The sequence below is a fragment of the Taudactylus pleione genome, unplaced genomic scaffold, assembly GCF_031769625.1.
Source record: "Taudactylus pleione unplaced genomic scaffold, aTauple2 ptg002365l, whole genome shotgun sequence".
NCBI classification, from domain to species: Eukaryota; Metazoa; Chordata; class Amphibia; order Anura; family Myobatrachidae; genus Taudactylus; species Taudactylus pleione.
In genome coordinates this window covers 51,087-67,694 of record NW_028286753.1, presented here as the reverse complement: position 1 = coordinate 67,694, position 16,608 = coordinate 51,087, and the positions used below count along the sequence as shown (strand labels likewise).

Sequence of the window (16,608 nt, the reverse complement as noted above, 5' to 3'; positions counted from 1 at the left end):
TCCACCGTCGTGCTTGTTCAACTCTCTTTACTTTATTAACATCCCTTATCATGGGATTTATCCTGTGAAATAAAAACAAGTTTTAGTTTACTGTCATGTAAAATCAGTGCATTATTAATATACAGTATATATATATATTTTACAGTATGTACAGTACCTTGTAGGGCCAAAAGTCCATCCCAGTTCCTTACGCATCCGTTTGATGCTGGAACAGGAGATGTCCAGGTCACATTCTGCTTTTAGAATACGTTTGATTTGTAAAGCTGTACGCTCATCATCCTCACAAGTCAATTTGTGCACAATCTTTTTGACGCTCCTACGGTAGAACACATACAGAGCATATAGCAATTATTGGACAGTTAGTGTTGAAATTGGAATACAATACAGTACCAATCTAGCAACATACAGTATACTGTAATAAAAAAAGGTTTATGTAAAGTACCTACCATGTGCATTTAGAAGGAAATCTATATCTGGTCCGCGTTCTCTCAAATGCATGATAGCGCACAGTCTGTAAACTAACAAGAACACCACACTCTTTCAGCCAGGCATGGATCTGTCGTGTTGTTTTGTGTTCTTTTTTCATGCTTGCAATTATCTTGCTGATGGCTTTGCTGATTTTTGCCATGTTTGACGACAAAATCTGTGTAAAGAACAAGAGAAATACGTTACAGTACTGTTGCTGAGTATACAGACTGAGTACAGTATACAGTACATACAGTAATTTAATGTTCAGTATCTTAAACACAGGGGGTTATTACATTCTTACTGTACATCAGCCATAACATGTACAGTATAACCAGCTAGTAAATTTCATTTTGCAGGCTGTGTTTAATAAATGATAGTTTTGAGCTAATTTGTGATATATATTTCCCAATTTAATCTCACATCAAGCTTTCATACAGTATGCCCCTAAATACGCAAATATGCGTCTACCGTATGAAGGAGACAAACAGGACAATAAACACAGCAATATTGCGACTGAAACAAAAATGGCCTCCGAGCAAAACAAGATGGCGACGGTCACTCATGGGAGAGTATGAGGGGCAGCGGGAGGCTAGGGAACGATCGTTGTGTGTGTGATAGTTACTCCATACACAAAAAAGCCTCTACGGGGATGTGTGAAGGACGGGGCATACCGAGGTAGCGGCACGATAAACACAGCAATATTGCTACTGAAACTAAAATGGCCACCGAGCAAAACAAAACGGTACCATATATGCATTGAATAGTCGCTGCGCAAATCAGCGTCTAACACAGCAAACTGCAAAATGACCGTGAACCTAGCAAGCTCCCATACTTACAGTACCAGCGGGTTGATACTGTAGGAAACACCTGTAGAAGCTCAGGGTACAGCAATGAGCAGCAACAGCAGCGACTTAGAAGTCAGGCAGCGTTGCAGGTAATAATAGTAGTAGTAGTAGTAGTAGCTCAAGAGTTTGTACTGTTGATACAGTACGTGCCGATGAGACAATCCGAGCAGCAAGTCCGTACAGTTAAGTAGCAGATTCACAGTGTGGATAGCTAGTGTGGTCTGAGACGCTCTTTTATGCTACCAGAGACAAAAGAATTCCTTCCCGCAGAAAATCTGGCCACTGATTGGTGTATTTGAAAAATGCACTTCCTTGTGGTCCAATGGCATGGCAGAGTTTCGGCGGCAAGGTTTTCTTTGTCTCTGGTAGCATAAAAGAGCGTCTCAGACCGCACTAGCTATCCACACTGTGAATCTGCTACTTAACTGTACGGACTTGCTGCTAGGATTGTCTCATCGGCACGTATCAACAGTACGAACCCTTGAGATACTGTACTACTACCTGCAACGCTGCCTGACTTCTAAGTCGTTGTTGTTGCTGCTCATTACCGTGATCTACCTCTGCAACTCTGCCTGACTTCCGAGTCACCTTTGTTGCTGTACCGTGAGCTTCTACAGCTGTTTCCTACAGTATCAACTCGCTGGTACTGTAAGTACGGTAGCTTGCTATGTTTTTGCAGTTTGCTGTGTTAGACGCTGATTTGCGTAGCGAGGTGTTGTGTTTATCGTCCCGCTGCCTTGGTATGCCCCGTCCTTCACCCATCCCCGTAGAGGCTTACTTGTGAATCCAGTAACTATCACACACACATACCGATCGTTCCTAGCCTCCCATTGCCCCTCATAGTTTCCCGTGACTGACCGCCGCCATCTTGTTTTGCTCGGCGGCCATTTTTGTTTCAGTCGCAATATTGCTGTGTTTATCGTCCCGCTGCCTCGGTATGCCCCGTCCTTCACCCATCCCCGTAGAGGCTTACTTGTGAATCCAGTAACTATCACACTCATACCGATCGTTCCTAGCCTCCCGTTGCCCCTCATAGTTTCCCGTGACTGACCGCTGCCATCTTGTTTTGCTCGGCGGCCATTTTTGTTTCAGTCGCAATATTGCTGTGTTTATCGTCCCGCTGCCTCGGTATGCCCCGTCCTTCATCCATCCCCATAGAGGCTTACTTGTGAATCCAGTAACTATCACACACACATACCGATCGTTCCTAGCCTCCCGTTGCCCCTCATAGTTTCCCGTGACTGATCGCCGCCATCTTGTTTTGCTCGGCGGCCATTTTTGTTTCAGTCGCAATATTGCTGTGTTTATCGTCCCGCTGCCTCGGTATGCCCCGTCCTTCACCCATCCCCGTAGAGGCTTACTTGTGAATCCAGTAACTATCACACACACATACTGATCGTTCCTAGCCTCCCGTTGCCCCTCATAGTTTCTCGTGACTGACCGCCGCCATCTTGTTTTGCTCGGCGGCCATTTTTGTTTCAGTCGCAATATTGCTGTGTTTAATGTGTGTTTGCATTATTGCACCAGTTTGCACATTTAACTTTGAGACTAATGGTTTTAATGGTCATGTACACACTAAGTTTTGATTTATGTAATAAAAATAGCGAATTTGGCGCTGTACTTTACAGTACTGTACTGTATATCAGTTGAGATATTCACACATTTTATTACTGTTGAGCTGACACCTACTGTATCTTACCGTACAGTATATAATTAGGGAGTGTTTTTTATATACCTGTATTTATCATATTTATTATCTTGTGCCTCTATACAATCTCACAATAGTGGTTAGTGCTTTAACAGTTTTAGCGCTGTGTAATCTCCTATATTTACCTGTATATACTGTATAACACACGCACAGTCTTAGGAGACAGAAAGAGTACTGTAATTGTTTACAGTGTTGTAATGTGAAACATTTACTGTATACAGTACATGTACAGTATTTCCACTATTCTACTTAACATTGTATTTAGTGTCTTTATACTTGTGTATTTCAGAGTGCACCGAACTGTCAACGTGGTGAAGAGCAAAGGTTTTTACAACGGAAATGAATCTTGCCCACTTCCACTGACCAAAAGGCTGAGTGCACTAGTCCCACAACGGTCTACAAGCAAACCTTCCAAGAAGAAAACAGGTAAGGAAAATGTACAGGTACCTCTTCTAGTCAAGGCAAGGAAGAATGCAAAGGCGAAGAACAACACTTTGCAAGTGGACATCGGAGAAAATGGACCAGGGAACGTGGAGCAACCCATGAACGTCCCGAACCAGGAGGAAACACCAGTCATTTATGGGCCAGAAGAATTGGACACCTTTGAGCCTCTTGTTGAAGATGTATCCTGCTCACCAACTCGGCGAAAACTGTCATTCCAAGAAGATAACGCATGCACATGTAGCTGTGCCAGGATGGTGAGAGACCTCGTCGGAAAAGTTGGTCAACTGGAAGCGAAAATTGACAATTTGAAAGAAGAGCTGAAGGAAGGGTTGAAGGACACCATTGCAGAAGCAATGAAAGAAGCAATCCGCCAAAGTAAAGAAGAATGGCAAGAGGCCGCTGCCCAGAGTACCAGGAAGAGACATGACCAGGCAATCCAGTATGAAATGGTCACACCGGATGAATTTGAGCCTGAGGAGAACGACGACGATTTCAACTTGGAGACTGACCCATCCTTCCACTTGCTACATATGGACAATACAGTGGCATTAGAGCACTTGGACATGACACCAGTGCCATCATGCAGCCTGCCTCAGTGGGAGAGTACACCAGTGGCATCACATCGCCTGCCTGAACGGTCAGTTGAAGAATCAAGGATCAACAATGCAAGCATGCCTGTACTTTCACCAGGAACGCCTGTCATGTCGAGCACGCCAGCACCACTGACTGTATTTGGAACACCCTTACCGGATATACCACTGGCTGTGATCAACGTTGAGAAGGACAATGAAATTTACAGAGCTGTGAATTGTGAGATGCATCGATATGCGCAAGCAATATTTCAGGAACACGTGCCCTACGACCTGTATTGCAATTGGACGAAGCGGGTGAACTTTGATGGAAGTCGGAAGAAAGTGCCAATCCCCAACAATTTAAGAGAAGATATCCTCTCAAGATGCCGGACAAGATTCAGGATTGGAAAAGAAGAACTTACTCGGATAAAGGACACGCTGAATGGGGTGCTGCGCATGCCAAGGAAACATGCATGGAGGACAGTCACGCATACAAGTACAGATCTGCAATCAACAAACACGGCTTGAAGGGACTTGTCAGAAGACAGGAAGACCCGGCGCCGCCGCTGTCCTGGACGTGGCAGCGGCAGAAGAAAGAAGCTGAGGACAGGAGAGGACTAGAGGGGTGGAAAGCAAAAGAGCTAAAGAAGTTTCCCCCCTCAAAGCCTCTTCCACCATAACAGATAGGCCCTATGTGAGGCCAACGGAACATTAAACCAACCTACAGTAGACCAACAGGTCTGAAGAGAGGAAGACCCATGTGAAGAGAAAAGCGGAGGACAGGAGAGGACTACAGGGGTGGAAAGCAAAAGAGCTAAAGCAGTTCCCCCCTCAAAGCCTCTTCCACCATAACAGGTACCGGTAGGCCCTCTGTGAGGCCAACTGTACTGTACATTAATTTATATTGTAGTTTGTTAGGCTGGTGAGATACAGTAGTATTAGTGTGACACTATTAGAGCAGGAAAGGGCCTTGCATGGCATATTCTCCTACAGGGACCTCTGTGTGGGATTGAGCGGGACAAAGAACAAGAGTATCTCCGGTGAGTACTGTATGTACCGTACCTGTGTGTCTGTCTTTTACTGTCTGTTTGTCTCTGCCTATCCTCCTTTCTTCAGGGCGTACAGTGGACCTTGCACTCTGATGCAAGGTAGAGTCTGCACTTGGTATAGGTGAAACTCTGCATCTGAGGCCAAAAGTGCCAGTGCTGATTTTAACTTAAAAGCCAACTCTTTTTGTGTATTCATCGGTCCAGTAGGGCATATCGGTCGGCATTGAGTAAGGACTGTTCTCACGTCATCTCTTTCCTCCTAGGTACTGTACAGTAGTCATGTCCGTGTCCAGCTTCGAACTCCAGGACATGCCAGCGGCAGAAGAAAGAAGCGGGGTACTGTAGAGGACTACAGGGGTGGAAAGCTAAAGAAGTCCCCCCCCTCTGTAAAGCATGTTACTGTAGGTTAAATAAAAATTGTCATTAATTTATACAATTGGTGTTTGTACTGTATGTAATTCAGTCTTTAAGTGCGCCTGAGACCCAACACGTGCATCTATCATTAAAAAGGTACAAAAAGTCAATAACACACAGATGCAGGGGTGTATCATACTACTGGACAGGATTTCACTCACCAGAGCCGCGCCGGCCAATGGGGGTTGCCGCACACAGTCATATACTGTACAGTATCCCTGTTGCCTTTATTAAATCACCCCTTAAGAGTGGAGTGCAATTAATAAAAGTACGGAATGGGTGACTTACTGTACTGTATTTTCTTACCTTTTAGTTGTTACAGTATCAATAAATGTAAATACAGTATACTGTACTTTATCCACAGAACCAAGTAAAGACAGAAAACGTTTTACCAAATAAAACAAATTTTAATAAAAATCATAAACAAAAATAAAGTTAACAAAAAATAAAAAAAAAGATCCACTAGGTGGTGGGCCATCTGCCTGTACAGGCCTAAAAAAACATAATTTGTTCTGTGGAGAGAAAAAAAAGGGTACAGTATTACAACACTAATACACCATATTGTACAATCTTGACACTAACGTAAATACTGTACTCTACCTCGAGTCAGGCGTGGTCCCTGCCTCCCTTGGGGTCCCTGCCTCCCTGAGGGTCCATGACTGAAGACTGTTTTGGAAAAAAATATATTCACATTAACAGTGCTGTATTTACCTTTATATGGTATGGTGCTACTGTAAATGGTTTGGCTACTGTAGCTCCTAACAAAGTACTGTACAGTACATAAACAAACAGAACAATACAATGGCTACAGTACGGTACAATGCAAGAAAAGTACTATACAGTTTAAACATTGCTACACCAAAGGTGATTATACTGACTGAAGCTGGCAGACAGAGGGATACTTTTGGTGCGGTGTAGTTACAGTACAGTAACCTCCCACAATTTAATGACTATTACTGTACAGTATCTGCAAAGCATGTTTGCAAATGATTGATGACCCTGCACTGAACAACTGCTTGTTCGGAGTAGGCTCATCACTTACTATACTGACAAACAACTGCATGATTACAATGTCCTAATCATGCAGTGGTTGTCATACCGGTATCTTTAAGTGGATGGCCACCTTTAGAGTGATGTCCTTTATAAAAAAAATTAAAACACAAAGTGTGTAAGGAAAAGAGGTTGGAGATGCATCTTTGTAGTACAGAAGAGAGAGAAAGAGACGCTGTGAAAACAAAAAGGAGAGAGACAGTACAGAAGAAGACAATGTACAGTTGTGTAGGGTACAGTACTTACACGGCCTGTGAGCCCTGCTTGGCCCAGGTTCTGGCAACTGGCCAGTGGGGGGCTGGGTCTGTGGCAGGGGTCTTCCACGTTCCCACACTGTGGGGCAAAAAAAAAATATTCCTGTTACACAAGTACAGAAACAATTAGTGTATAAGGAGAAGAGGTTGGAGATGGGTCTTTGGAGTACAGGAGGAGGAGAGAGGCACTGTAAAAAGGAGAGCAAAATGTACAGTAGAGCATGGTACTTACTCAGGGCGGCAAGCCGTGTTCTAAATGGTCCAAAGGAGACACGAGTGGGTGCTGGTGGGGGTGCCGCCGTTGGTGGTGGTATGACTGTGGACAAAGAACAGTTTCCATCAAAACCATTTGGAAACAAACTGTGTAATGGTGCGTACACACTACACGATATGCTCCCTGAGTCGTCCACTTTATCGCCTAGTGTGTACGCACCATAAATCTTGAACAGAGCCTCTATAACAACCGAAAACAAACACAGACAGAGGAAGAAAAAGAGAGAGGGAGGGGGAGAGGAAGAGAGAAAGACAGAGAGAGAGAGAGACTGACAAGGGTAAAAAAGGAGAGCGATACAGTGCTGTATAAAACAATGTGTTGTACTTTACTTACGCGGCACGAAGATGTCAGTCGGTGGGGGTGGTAGTGTTGCCACCATTATTGGCGGTGGAATGACTGTGGACAAAGAACAGTTTCCATCAAAACCATTTGGAAACAAATAAACTGTGTAATGGTGCGTACACACTACACGATATGCTCCCTGAGTCGTCCACTTTATCGCCTAGTGTGTACGCACCATAAATCTTGAACAGAACCTCTATAACAACCAAAAACAAACACAGACAGAGGGAGAAAAAGAGAGAGGGAGGGGGAGAGGAAGAGAGAAAGACAGAGAGAGAGAGAGACTGACAAGGGTAAAAAAGGAGAGCGATACAGTGCTGTATAAAACAATGTGTTGTACTTTACTTACGCGGCACGGAGATGCCAGTCGGTGGTGGTGTTGCCACCATTATTGGCGGTGGAATGACTGTGGACAAAGAACAGTTTCCATCAAAACCATTTGGAAACAAATAAACTGTGTAATGGTGCGTACACACTACACGATATGCTCCCTGAGTCGTCCACTTTATCGCCTAGTGTGTACGCACCATAAATCTTGAACAGAGCCTCTATAACAACCAAAAACAAACACAGACAGAGGAAGAAAAAGAGAGATGGAGGGGGAGAGGAAGAGAGAAAGAGAGAGAGAGACTGACAAGGGTAAAAAAGGAGAGCGATACAGTGCTGTATAAAACAATGTGTTGTACTTTACTTACGCGGCACGGAGATGCCAGTCGGTGGGGGTGGTGGTGTTGCCACCATTGTTGGCGGTGGAATGACTGTGGACAAAGAACAGTTTCCATCAAAACCATTTGGAAACACATAAACTTTGTAATGGTGCGTACACACTACACGATATGCTCCCTGAGTCATCCACTTTATCTCCTAGTGTGTACGCACCATAAATCTTGAACAGAGCATCTATAACAACAAAAAACAAACACAGACAGAGGGAGAAAAAGAGAGAGGGAGGGGGAGAGAAAGAAAGAGGGAGAGAGACAGAGAGAGAGAATGAAAAGAGAGAGAGAGAACAATGCACTGTACTTATGCAAACTGTCGCTGGGGCTGGGTGGGGGTACGGTCTCTGGTGATGCTGTTGAAAAAAATGACAGTACAGTATGTTACAGAAAAGAGAGAAGACGTTGGAGATGTTTTAAGAGAGAAAGAGAGAGAAACACAGGGAGAGAGAGAAAGAGAGAGAGATAGGGGGAGAGGGCGAGAGAGAAAGAGAGAGAGAGGGGGAGAGGGAAGGAGAGAAAGAAAGAGGGAGAGAGAGAGAGGGGGGGAGAGGGAAGGTGAGAAAGAAAGAGGGAGAGAGAGAGAGAGAGAAACAAAAGGTTTACTGGATTCGCTGCTGTCCAGCTCCAAAATCACTATATGGAGGTGTTCTGCATAAAAAAAATAATAATACACTATTGTACAGTACTCAGTGGGAAAGTAGAGGGTAAACATACTCAACTGTAACATTACTACAGTATACAGTATACTGTACTGTATTACAGTACAGTATTAATACAAAATGTCCTACAGTATAAAACTGTATACAGTACTTACTTGGCTGGGGAGGTGAGTCTGGGTCTTCCTTTTGCCCTGGGGAGGGCTGAGGCACTTCAATGTCTTCAACTAAAATACACAAGGACATGTACCGGTGGAATTTTCGTTTGTATCACAGTGATACCAAATGAAAATTCCCCCTGGTATTTCCCTTCATTTGTACTGTACTGTAAATGGGGCACAGAGTGAGAAGTGATAAGATACCAGCCAATCAGCTCCCAAATATCATTTTTCAAACACAGCCTGTGAGATGACAGTTGGGAGCTGATTGGAGACCCCTGAATCTGTCCTTGACGTACAGTAATAATGTCAGACTTAAAGGGGGCAGGCCCAGCACAGAAAAATAGTGTGTACAGTACTGTAGGTTAACATAGATTTGGTCGACAGACATTAGAATGGTGGATCAATCAACTTGCCTTTTGTTACTAATTTATTAATCAAACAAGCCATGTCGACTTATAGTGTGTAACCCTTTAGTCCATGTACAGTACTGTAGATTTAATCAGCCTGTCAATCAAATGTCTGCCAGTCATGTCAGTATGTGTTAACAACTGTCAGTCATCGTCAGATACTGTACTATCCAAAACCCTACAGTGCAGTGTACAGTAATGTAGAGTATGTCAGAGTCGTGCATTGTACTGTATTCGTTATTGTACAGTATACTGTAATTCATGTGATTATACAGCAATACTGTACTTACTTCGCCTTATACGCCTCCGGATACGGTGTAGGCGAGGCCTATCCCTCCGCAGCAGGTCACTCCACCTGCGCTGCAGTGAGCGAACATTTCGGCGTAGGCCGTATAGCATGTGGATCTCGCGGCTTGCACTTCTGTAGGCGAGCTCTTTGTCTTGGTTAGTGGCGAACGCTTGGTCCCGCCACTTAACCAACACAAAGAGCTCGCCGGACGAGTAGCGTCTTGCCCTCATAGAAGCCATTTTGAGTAGCCAGTGACGCACGTCGTACGATGCACGACGCACGGCGTCCTCCTACTGGGCATGCGCCCACCAGAGATGGAAATGCAACAGAATACAATACTGTACCGACTGCAGTAATACAGTCACATAGCGCTCTCTCACAGACGGAAACCACTCTCAGACACAGTCCAAGGGACGTAGCCATAGTGCACGAGGCTGAGACCGCATATGCGTTGTCGCATGTTTGCGTTTTGCGGTTTCTGGGCGCACAGTTTGTGATGCAGAGGCCTGTCTCACATTCTAGACAGTAGTTTCACTAACAGTTCCTGCAGTTATGAAATCACTGTTCTGTGGTGCTAAATTGTATGGCACCGTCAGTTTTGAATATTCAGTACAGGCACATTCATAGCGGCACACCAGTTGTCCTAGAAGACGGGGGATGGTGTCTTTGGCAATGGTGACAATTCGTAGCATTTTTCAGCACACTAGGGCAGAGCTGACTGCTTACAGTAAATGGATTAACAAAGCTTCCTTTATTATGGTAATGTGAGGCTCTTGGCTTGCTTTGGGGGAAGGGACCTGATGCACTGTGTATGACTCTCGGCCCACTGGGCATGCGCCAGAAATCCCATCGCAACCCTCTTACTGGGCATGTGCCCGCCAGAGATGGAAATGCAACAGAATACAATACTGTACCAACTGCAGTAATACAGCCAACTGCGCATGCTCAGTGATAGCATAGCGCTACATGGCGTATGGCTTGGCGCCACAGATCCCATTGTACCCCCCTCCATTTCTAATCCATCGCAGATGGCTGACAGCCACCATAGCGCCAACCGTGTAATACAGAGAGCTCTCTCTCCTACAGATCCCACTACTACCGTACTTAGTGTGCAAGGTTGGAGCAGCATCACCAATGTCATCAGTTTGGGATGCAACGCTATTTTGCGCATCAAACACACAGTCAGCTTTGAACACAGAGCGCTCTCTCACAGACGGAAACCACTCTCAGACACAGTCCAAGGGACGTTGCCATAGTGCACGAGGCTGAGACTGCATATGCGTTGTCGCATGTTTGCGGTTTCTGGGCGCACCATAGCGACAGTATGAAATCACTATTCAGTGAAATACAGTACAGTACAGAGCCCTCTCTGGGCACTATAGTGTCCAGAGCAGACAGTGACAAAAAAAAAATATACAGTACGGTACAGTATATTCTTTTCCAGGGATCGAAACCCGGACCATGATTCTACCAAAGTGATCACCTAACCACTAGCCCACATGACAGCTACAGTGAACCACAGAGAGTGGCCTCATCCTTGTGCACTCCTCCCGCTGCTGTTTTTTAATAAAAAAAAAAATAAAAAAATTGTCATACTGTAATGCATCCCATATCAGTGAAAGCTGTACGTGCATCTAATTATTCTACAGTATCGGTTATACCGTGACAACAACTCCGGCAACTTCTATACTATTCAGTTACTGCACCGTACCGTATGTACAATACAGTATGTGCAGTGATTTGCATCCTGTTATAAGATGTTACGTACACAGTACTATATACTGTATACAGTATGTATATTATGCGACATTAAAAATACAGTATGGGTTGTGCGTTCATGCAAATGCTGTGAATATGATAGACATTCAGTACAGTGGAGCACTCGCCACCCAGCGGTTAAGCACTATATTACATGCAATTACAAAAGTGGAGCACTCGCCACCCAGCGGTTAAGCACTGTATTACATGCCGTAGCATATCCTTCGTTGAAGAATACCACGGTATTCCACAAGTCCATGGCGCGACTCAGAGGCCTGCACGCCACGCCACAAGTCCGTGGCGCGACTCACGCCACGCCATGTGCAACAAAATAGCTGGGCAGATCTGTATATCAACCGAAAAAGCTGCCATCACAACAACTGGTGGGAAACAATCCCAAAGGACCAATTTAAAAGATTGAAAAGAAATTGCTCAGACCAGACTACCTTTGTCTCCCAGGCAAAAGAAATTGAGGAGAATTTTGTGGCCTGTGGATATTTAACGGGAAGAAGTCCACACATCTTTAGAGACAGTCATGGAACTCAATAGAGATAAACTTCTCAAGAACATAAGATGGGAAGAAAAGAAGAAAGATGACAGATTTAAATGGTCTTATGTTACAAATTATTCGGCACATCATCTACAGGTCCAAAAAATTATTAAAAACATTGGAAGATACTAAAAAAAAATCCAATTATAGGGAAGGACCTACCTGATATACCGGTGGGTATTTTCCGTAAGGCTCCTAACTTAAAAAGTAAGCTAGTTAGAAGTTTATGTCCACCCTCACCTAATGCTTCTTTAGTGATTTCTTAAGGTTTTTAAAGATGCGGGGATTGTATAGGGTGTAAAAGCGTTCCTAATACCTTTAGTAACAAAAAAGTGGAAATCTGCATCAATAATAAAAAACATGGTATTAAAGATTTTATCTCTTGCCATAGGAATAACATGTTCTACGGTATTGAATGTTACTTAAACAAATTTTACATAGGAAAAACAAGCAGACCATTAATAATTAGAATTAGTTAACATTTACGTAACATAAAGAAGGGACTTGAGTCCTATGCACTATCTATGCACTTTAAAGTGATTCACCAAAGTGATATAAAATATATGTTACATTTTTATGGTATTAAAAAAAAATCATTCAGGGTCCTAGATCCAATAACATTAATGAAATGTTAGACAAGAATGAAATGTATTTTATCTTGAACTAAAAAACTTTGATTCCCACTGGTATCAATAAAGATATTGAGATTAAGTGGTTTTTATGATATTTTTTTGTTGGTTCCTATATCTTTTTAGCATTCATACTTTTTATTACTGTCTATATATTGTGTTATGGTTTTATTTAGAATCTAATAATGTATTTCTAGTTTTTATTCTTTATATCTATGTACCAATGGGAACCACTATGTATTTGAACTATCCCAAAATGGCAACAATTTCAATTGGGGACACTCCATACGAATAGGAGAACTGCACAATAAGAACCCTATCCATCCGGCAATACCGGAAGTACGCAAGTGATAGTCCCGGAAATGCGTAGATGCAGCAGGACCCCACTCGGGGAAAGAGATCCGGAGGCATGAGGTGACCATGCCGTTTGCAAACCAGAACAGATTAATGCCCGCCACAAGGACTGCAGGAATCGGGATGCAGAGGCACGTCACTTCCGATGACCAGCCAGAAATTTGAATGATAGCGGTGAATTAGTTTGCCCATGTGAAGAAAATACGTTGGAGAGGGGAGGTAGAAGGGCTCTATAGGAAATTTTAAATGGATAGGAAATCCATGTCTGGAAATACGCAAAAAGTTGGAGGGATTAAAGGGGGTTTATAAACCCATGATGTTAGCATCCTCAACATGTCTTAAGAAAGATTAAAACTATTTTGAAACGCATTGGAAAAATAGAATTAGAACAAGGATAATTTGGGCTCTTAACCAAGGACGTTGGAAGTGGTATCCAGGGACGGCTGATGGACTGCTGCTAATACCTATTTGTGTACTTTGTGTAAAAGTGGACCACTACATCTGGTAAGGAGCCAATTAATTCCTGTTTTTTTAAGTGTACCTATATTGTATGTGGAAAACTGTATTACACCATATGGAGTTTCTTTTCCATTTATATATGGAACTTCAACTGGAGACAGAAAATACAGGCATATGACAATTTGAAACCTGGGAATGTGAATCAATCCCAAAGGCACTTTGTGTCTACCCCACGTGTAGACCATTCTCTCTGGTAGGGATTTGGAATTGTATACATTCTAAGTGGATAAAATGTGTTGACTATATTACTCTACAGTATGTGGTTCTGTATATTTTTTTCTAGGGGAACATGTTGCTTCAATTAAATGAGGAAGATCCCGAGTGTGGAGAACTTTCAATCTCAAGGAGTGTTACCCGTAAGCATCTGAAGATCTATTTGGTGATATTTTTATTACATGTGTTCTTTGTTACATGTGTTCTGGTGACATTTCCCAACCAAAGGGTTCTTTAGGCAGCTGTATTTGTGTGCACTGGTCTCTGTCTAAATTCTGATATATATATTGTATACAATGGTCAGAGTTTAGCTGCAGTTATGTTCTCCAAAATCACTCACTAAGTAATGGAAGATACTGAGAAGACCCATGTATTACTGCATGTACTTTTATACACCAGTGTAACTGACTAAATAAAGATTGGGGTGAAAATTGATAGTAAACAAAGAAAACCAATAGTATATGCCAAGGTCAAGGTCTGGAGAAAGACAGAATGTTAAACATCGAAAGGTTAGGGCAGGCAGCAGACTAATCGAGGTCATAAGAAAAGAAAACATCAGAAAAATGGAAAACAGCAAATCAATATATGAAACCAGATCAGCAACGAGTAAATCACAGGAATAAAAGTCACTACACCAAACTGTTAGGCAAGCTACAGTAAGTAAACATGTCAGGACCATAGACTGAGTGCTATTATTCAGTCCAACCCCACTACACCTGGGTAGAGGGGCAGCCCAGAGGAGGATACTAGTCTCTGCCATAACAGTGCAGCGCCACTGGGAGGTATGGAACTGCCCGACACATCCTCAGGATGCTCTGGGTGGCACTGCGGCAGCAATACTATTCTAAGCACCCTGCTATCCAGATGCAGTGGCTGTGGGGCTGGGACAGTACTGTTCCAGGATCTTGCACAATGGATATCAGCAGTACTTGCACACACCTAGCTAAGGCCCTGATGCTGGTGAGGTTTGCCTGACAACCTGTGCTAATACTGGAAAATAAATAATGTCAGCATGCAATGCGCTGGCATCTGTTGCAAAGCTCTGGCTTTTACAGCAGTGAGACTCACTGTCCCTTCTAGCTCCTGATTGGAAAATTTGGATATTGTAAGCCTCAAAATACAGTGCATGACTTGCTTTTCACCAATCTTCTACTTGAATAGCAAAGGCTATACCCTAATCAACTAAATATTTGTAATCAGAGCCGGATTAAGGGTGGGGAACATGGGGGCACAGTGCACACTGCTGAACCATTCACAAAGTAATATAGTGGAGTGGGTCGTGCAATCAATGTATACCAAGTATATACAAGTGCCTTGCAAAAGAATTCACCCCCTTTGCATTTTTCATGTTTTATGGCCTCACAACCTGGAATTAAAATGGATTGTTTGAAGGTGTGCATCATTTCATTCACAGAACATGCCTACAACTGTGAAGTTGTGTTTTTTTTATATTGTGAATCAAACAACATTTAGGACAACATAACAGAAAACGTCAGCGTGCATAACTATTCACCCCCCTAAAGTCAGTACTTTGTCGAGCCACTTTTTGCGGCAATTACAGCTGCAAGTCGCTTTGGATAAGTCTCTATGAGCTTGCCACATGTTGGCCCTGAAATTTTTGCCCATTCCTCAAGGCAAAACTGCTCCAGCTCCTTCATGTTGGATGGTTTCCGCTTGTGAACAGCAATCTTCAAGTCTGACCACAGATTCTCAATTGTATTGAGATCTGGGCTTTGATTAGGCCATTTCAACACATTTAAATGGTTCCCCTTAAACCATTCGAGTGTTGCTTTAGCAGTATGCTTTGGGTCATTGTCCTGCTGAAAGGTTAACTTCCGTCCCAGTCTCAAATCACAGGCAAACTGAACCAGGTTTTGCTCAAGAATATCCCTGTATTTAGCATCATCCATCTTTCCCTCGACTCAAATCAGTTTCCCAGTCCCTGCTGCTGAAAACAATCCCCACAGCATGATGCTGCCTCCAACATTTTTCACTGTGGGGATAGTGTTCTTGGGGTGATGGGATGTGTTGGGTTTGCGCCAGACATAGGGTTTTCCTTGGTGGCCGAAAAGTTAAATTTTAGTCTCATCTGATCAGAGCACCTTCCTCCATACATTTGGGGAGTCACCCACATGCCTTTTGGCAAACTCAAATTGTCTTCTTATGTTTATCACTAAGTAATGGCTTTTTTCTGGCCACTCTTCCATAAAGCCCAGCTCTATGGATTGTACGGCTTATTGTGGTCACTTGCACAGATACACCAGTCTCTGCTGTGGAACTCTGCAGCTCCTTCAGGGTTACCTTTGGTCTCTGTGCTGCCTCTCTGATTAATGCCCTCCTAGTCCGGTCTGTGAGTTTTGGCGGGCGGCCCTCTCTTGGCAGGTTTGTTGTGGTACCATGTTCTTTCCATTTGATGATGATGGATTTGATGGTGCTCTGGGGGATCATCAAAGATTTGGATATATTTTTTATAACCCAACCTAGACTTGTACTTCTCAACAGCTTTGTCCCTGACTTGTTTGGAGAGCTCCTTGGTCTGCATGGTGTGATGCCTCTTGCTTAGTTGTGTTGCAGCCTCTGGGGCCTTTCAGAAAAGGTGTGTTTTATACTGACAGATCATGTGACACTTAGATTTCACACAGGTGGACTTCATTTCACTAATTATGTGACTTCTGAAGGTAATTGGTTGCACCAGAACTTTTGAGGGGCTTCATAGCAAAGGGAGTGATTTACATATGCACATGCCAATTTTCAGAATTTTATTTATAAAGATTCTTTTTTATATATATTTTTCTCATTTCACTTCCCCAAATTAGACTATTTTAAGGAGATCCATCACATAAAATTCAGATTAAAAAAAGAAAATTACAGGTTGTAATGTAACAAAAAATGTAAAAAGCCAAGGGGGGTGAATACTTTTGCAAGGCCTTGTA

General features: G+C 43.2%; 1 protein-coding gene across 2 annotated transcripts in view; it reads left to right on the top strand.

Annotated features, from left to right (window-relative positions):
- Positions 1-5,522, top strand: part of LOC148431370 (uncharacterized) — a 29,272-nt gene extending 23,750 nt beyond the window's left edge. Inside the window, exons 3-4 of one of the 2 annotated variants that reach the window (XR_015877187.1) lie at positions 3,311-4,892; positions 5,350-5,522. Coding sequence is in view for 1 of the 2 variants with exons in the window: in XM_088466048.1 (XP_088322174.1) it covers positions 3,311-4,565 (1,255 nt within the window). In the remaining variant the exon portion in view is untranslated. Of the gene's footprint in view, positions 1-3,310 lie in introns of both variants that reach the window. The other variant, XM_088466048.1, reaches the window with a different exon arrangement.
- Positions 5,523-16,608: the final 11,086 nt, after the last annotated feature.